The sequence below is a fragment of the Sinocyclocheilus rhinocerous genome, unplaced genomic scaffold, assembly GCF_001515625.1.
Source record: "Sinocyclocheilus rhinocerous isolate Xijiao unplaced genomic scaffold, SAMN03320098_v1.1 scaffold877, whole genome shotgun sequence".
Classification (NCBI taxonomy): domain Eukaryota; kingdom Metazoa; phylum Chordata; class Actinopteri; order Cypriniformes; family Cyprinidae; genus Sinocyclocheilus; species Sinocyclocheilus rhinocerous.
Window position 1 is genome coordinate 388034 of NW_015662177.1, and position 6000 is coordinate 394033.

General features: G+C 34.7%; 1 protein-coding gene across 2 annotated transcripts in view; it reads right to left on the minus strand.

The window, feature by feature from the left end:
• Window positions 1-3233: 3233 nt before the first annotated feature.
• The window catches only part of LOC107727921 (flotillin-2), a 22161-nt gene continuing 19394 nt past the window's right edge, over window positions 3234-6000 (minus strand). For both annotated transcript variants that reach the window (XM_016537963.1, XM_016537964.1), the window contains one exon: window positions 3234-5023. In XM_016537963.1, the coding sequence (XP_016393449.1) occupies window positions 4991-5023 (33 nt within the window). In that variant the 3' untranslated portion in view covers window positions 3234-4990. The remainder of the gene's footprint in view (window positions 5024-6000) is intronic.

The window sequence follows — 6000 nt, forward strand, 5'->3', positions numbered from 1 at the left end:
GCCCGCTAAGGGGGAGGTGACCGCCAAAACATTTTAAAGTACCATTTCCATGGTAACGCAATGTTCGATTTCAAAATGGTTTTCACAGGATGAATCTTGGGCTTCTTAGCTTTCAAACGACATATCATTTATGATGATTACTAAGACATTTGATAGAGAAAAAGGACAACAACAAAAAAGAGCGCCAAGCGTGACAGTTAAGGGGTTAATAAAGAATTGAATAATATATAATGTACTCATCATTAAATATGATTAAAAGTAACCGTATAGCAAATGTAATAATTTAAGTAATATAAAAAAAATACATCTTAAAATTGTATGAAATATTGTAATAAATTATAAATATTCAAATTAAATAATATGAATAATACCCAATCTGTTTACACATATACAATTATTTTGTAAATAACTACTAAATATTATTAATAATTAATTTAGAATAAAACAGCAATAAAGCGATGATTATTAAGATATTTTCATTACATGCCCTAAGGTGTCACACCCTCAGATGTTGGTCTAGAGTGCATGAGAGTATGATGATTGCGGTTGCACTTGATAATTGTCACTAGCTGTTTGGAGAGCTCCGAGCTGCCGGCGCTGAGACCGAGAGCGCCAGGCTTTATCCTCAGGACTTCTCACTCACCGTCTCCATGAGTCAAGACTCAGACACTTCCACACAGCCAGAAAAGACACAGAGCAGTGGTTTTCACATCCTGAACAAAGAAGTTCTCCTCCTCTCTCAAGTGCTGCGAAGTTATTTTAATGTCATGCCTGGAGGATGTGTGTTCAATTCTGGATTAATGTGGTGGAACAGGCTTCTGCTGGTGGGATGTGGAGTCCTCCACACTGGCTGGCAGATTAAATATTGAGGGGATTAGAAGAAAAAGCTGACTTCTAAGCATTTAGGCTTGATTATGCAGAATGTTTCTTGTGCACTGAATGTCTTCACCATGCAGGGCATTAGAGAGTAAAGACTATAGTCACCCAGCAGAAAATTGTAGATTGTTGAAATACTCCTAATGTTCTCGTTATATGATGGAAAAGCTGTTAAATGTGTTTTGCACTTGTTATGATGTTATTATGAAGCTTAGACACCTGATGCTTGACAGCGGCCCCATGTGCTTAAGAGGAGTTAAATATGATGTGTTTCTCTGGAGATTTCAGTTTATTCCACACAAGCTGCTCCAGAAACTTCATCATGTGGATCTCTTTACTGTCTTGTTATGAGATTCAATTACTCTGCATTCTCAGGAAGCAGAGTAATTTGGACCTGAATTTTTTTTTTAAGATTTCACAGCAAAATGATACTATACTTATACTTGTTTAAAAATCCCCATATCGATCGGATAACAGATGGCTTGTAGAAGTTTGTGTACAACAGGTTTTTTTCAGCAAACTTTTGATCATGTTGATAATTTAGAGGCCTTAGAAATGTATGCATTAAAATTAACTGCTAATTTTTAAACACATTTTAAACCTGGTATTTTAATGCATTAGATTGTAATGGTGATGAACGGGGACATGAAAATGAGGCTATACGCTTTTTAAATATTGCTTTATATTGAAATAAAAAAAAAGACTTATACAGTCCAGCGAGTATGTGTTTGTGGCTGACTCAGACATTATAGGCTATATGTCGAAATGTGCACTTTGCATGACTTTTTTCTCAGAATGTCTCTGTTTGTCACAATTCTGTGTTTGTATCTTAGACACAAAGTCAGAACTGAGATATAGACTCAGAATTGTGAGATAAAAAGTTATCACAAATAACTTTTTTATATATACTTTTTTTTTCCATATAGGCGAAATAAGCTTCTATATATACAGGTCTTGTAATGTGTTTTTAACCCTTGTTGTGTTGTGTTCTGGTCACTTTGACCCGAAAATGCTCTAGTTAATGTTCTTGCATTGGACTAAAAAATTCAAAAAAAATTTTTTTTACTTTTTAAAAAAAAAATATTTCCCCCACCTTGTTACACTTGTGGTGTTCTCAGTCTACAAAAATTAATTATAAGTTTCTCGTTATGCTATATTATTACCAAATCATGTTTTCTTTCAGTTAGCACAGGTTTTGTATTTCTTGATCAATCTAAGCTTATTCACCAAGCTACATTAAAGTGATTATTACGTTATTAGCACAGGTTTTGTATTTCTTTCTCGACTGATCAATCTAAGCTTATTCACCAAGCTACATTAAAGTGATTATTACGTTTTGAATATGGATATTTTTCTTACAAAAATGCATTGATTCGCTACAGGAGGGCTTTGTTCACACCCGGAGCCATGTGAGGCACTTTTTTTTATGGATGGGCGCTTTTTATTTCACTTCTTTGGGACTGAAGCACTGCAACACCCGCTGACTGCAATGATAGAGCTTGGAATAGTCAGGACAATTTTTTATATAACTCCGACTGGATTCTTCTGAAAGAAGAAAGTCATATACACCTAGGATGCCTCTGGGGTGAGTAAAACACAGCCTAATTTTAATTTTTGGGTGGACTAACCCTTTAATTCAGATTAAGGCCTATGATCAAACAATTCCAAAAAAAAACAAAACCTTTGTTAACTGAAAGAAAACAAGTTGACAAAAAGATTGAATCCAAGATTTGGTAATCATATAGCATAATGAGTGATTTTTCAGTCATTTATGACTGGGAACACCAAATTAGGTAATTAGGACATTTTCAACTAATTTCAGCACAGCACAAGGGTTAAAAGTTTTAAACTTCTTTTAAAATGTGAGCCTGGCGTTTTTACAGTGCCTCATGCGCCAGACGCTGCAGGGTCGAGACAAAGAGATCCGTCTAGCGTGTTTACATAGAAAAACAATGGAAAAGACGAGTTCTGTGTGAACGACCGCTGACTGTGTTATTGCTCATGTTTAGAAGCAGCGCTGTCAGATTCACACTTTGTTTGATCCCTTCTCTTTCGTGCTCTGATATACAGCTGGGAAAGTGTATTTAGATAAACCACACCAGTAGTGATTTCACGGAGGTGATTGCTTGATTACAGGTGAATCTCAATAAATTAGAATGTCGTGGAAAAGTTCATTTATTTCAGTAATTCAACTCAAATTGTGAAATTCGTGTATTAAATAAATTCAATGCACACAGACTGAAGTAGTTTAAGTCTTTGGTTCTTTTAATTGTGACAACCTCTGCACGGTAAGTGATTCGTGACTTCAGTAATACATACTTAACTTGTACATACGTAACACACTTGACACAGTTTATATGAGCACGTTATTTAATGGAATAAAAGAACATCGAGAGAAACAGGGTCACATTACATTTATTACATTTGGAAATACATGCACCATAAACATGCTCAGTTAATTATGTGTAAAGAGTATGTATAAAACTACCAAATAATCCCCATATCGTCAATGGCATATTTGGGGTTAATTTGTGTATCTTTTGTCCCACTACAGGAAAAGCGCATCTGAGCTTTATCCTGCCATACAATTTCCTATAATGTTTGTCCAATACACAGTATAGTACATTGCATACAAAAGCACATAACCAGTCTATGATGCTCTAAACCTGTCATGACATGGCTTTAATAGTTCTGAATTAATCAAACATAAAAATGAGTGTTTTAAAAAATATATAAATAAATAAAATTACTGTTTGATTGAATCTGTTTCTATGAGAAAACAGAAGTGGCCGGGGCATTTTACTCATACTAAAACAAAATAAACAATAAATCAGTTTTACAAAGATTTTATTAAACAAAATGGACATTAAGCAGATTAAAAAAAAACTATGAATAAAAACTCAGAAAGAGGAGTGCGATCGCTTGGCTTTATCATTTGATGTTTTCATTAGCATGACAAATAAAAAAGGAAAAGTGACTTTGCCCCTTCACAGCACTACTGAACCCAGCAGAATAAATTTACAAACATGTCAAACTCTACTGCAAACCGCCACTCGCTCTGAACCGAATGAGGAAAACGAGGTAATATAACTTTCACAGTGACAAAAGAATACACAATCTAGATAAACCACTACAGAACAGAATATTATTGTCCATAAAGGGTGATTTTTAAATTCATCTCATGATACATATTACAGTATCTAACTCGTGTTAATATTTAGAAAGATTTTGTTAAGCATGGCTGTCATAAAACTATACAAAACTGTCTTAAAAATGGCTCAACTCTGTTGTCATGAAACTATATTAACAGTATCGGATTGGTTGGATATCCAGACACGAGTTTGCCAAATCTCTCCAAAACTAAATTTCTTTTAAAAACAAATTTTCTCCAATAATATAAACAAAACAAAGCACACATACAATCCAAAGATCTTAAAAATCTACAGGCAAAAAAAAAGTGATCTGAACTATTGTTGAGCTCAGGTGACTTACACGATAATTCAGAAGATGGATCGGTTTATAAAGGCCATGTTTGTTTAAGTATACTGAATGCTACTCGCTACTCTACATCAATGGCAGTCTTCCTGAATGTTAGAAATCATGGCAGGATCTGTAAGGTAAAGTCGCCTCTTTTTAGTTAGAAACATGACTTAACATGAATGAAGAAGTAATGCTTGGATGGATAAAAAGATTTGATCGTAATCTAAAGCTGACTCACCATTGAGTGTTAAAGTGTCTGTGTAGTGTTGAGATGAAAATAAAGTGTATAAAATAGTAAAGAATAAAGTGTGATAGGTTGAGTTTTTGTATGCTGACACTACAAAAATATATAACAAAACAAAACAAAAATCAATACTGGTTGTTCTAATGGTCTCTGGCGTATGTGATGTACAATGACTCCAGCGGCAAGCGATTTAAAAATAAATTGCAGAATGTGGGAGCAGCAGTGCATGCACAAATTCTGGTCCTATGAAACATTAAGGCACCAGAGGTATCAAAAATCTACTTGTTTTTTGTTTTGTTTTGTTTTTTAATTAAAAAAAAAAATCTTCTAAAGGCCGTTTCTGTGAGTGCATACAACACATCATGAAGGAGACAATGATTGACTTCATGCTTAAGCACCTGTCATCTTCTGCAACAGAGGCATCTGTAAAAGTAGAGACACATCAAGTAGATAATTATTAAATATGGCATATCATATGAAAATATGCTATATGGCAGCTGTAGAATGGAACTGCATTTTTTAGCCTGATTTGCAAAATATATAATCATAGAGATTTTTTGGGGGGGGTTTATTAATATTTTTTATTACGAAATTTGATCAGTATTGATTGATATTAAACTGCTTTTTTTATTATTTTGTACTGCTCTCTGAGGTCCACTTATAACGTTATCAACATTTTAACATCAAAATACATCATAATTTAGCAGTAATAGGCTATTTTCTGTCCTGTTTTGACCCCCCTCTCATCAGAGAGCTCTGTTTGAATAGGCGTGGAGGATTGTAGACCTGGAAGTAAACGCCCACTGCTATGATTGGCTAACAGTTGTGTATGTTTGACAGCCTACAGCCTTCACAGATGAGCGCTGCTGTGATTTAGGTTAAAAACGCATAAATACTCAGTACATATCAAGCGATCTGTAATAACAGACAAAGCAATAGTGACCAAGTAATAAAAACACTTACTCACACTTGTGTGGTGCGACATTACTGTCGTATCCAATATAGTCACACAGCATCGTCTTTTAATTTCAGTCTTTCTGAAAATCCTGCGTCAAATTATGCCTTGTTTGTAAACGAATCAGCGGTGAAATTAAAGGGTTAGTTCACCAAAAAATGAAAATTAGCTCATAAATTACTCACCCTCAAGTCATCCTAGGTGTATATGACTTTCATTTGTAAATTTTTTTTGAATTTACAAAAGGATTTGTAAAGAAGAATGTCAGGGGATTTCGATATAAGCCAAGAGGAGACTGGTTTTCCTTTGCTAAAGTAAGGAAACTTTGATTCTTTTGATCCTGTAAACAAACGTTGGTTTTCACGAGACTCACCGGCGCATGCGCAGCACTGACCTCATACGTCATGCTCCCGGAACTGCTTCCGTGTACAACTGTTGGCGCAAG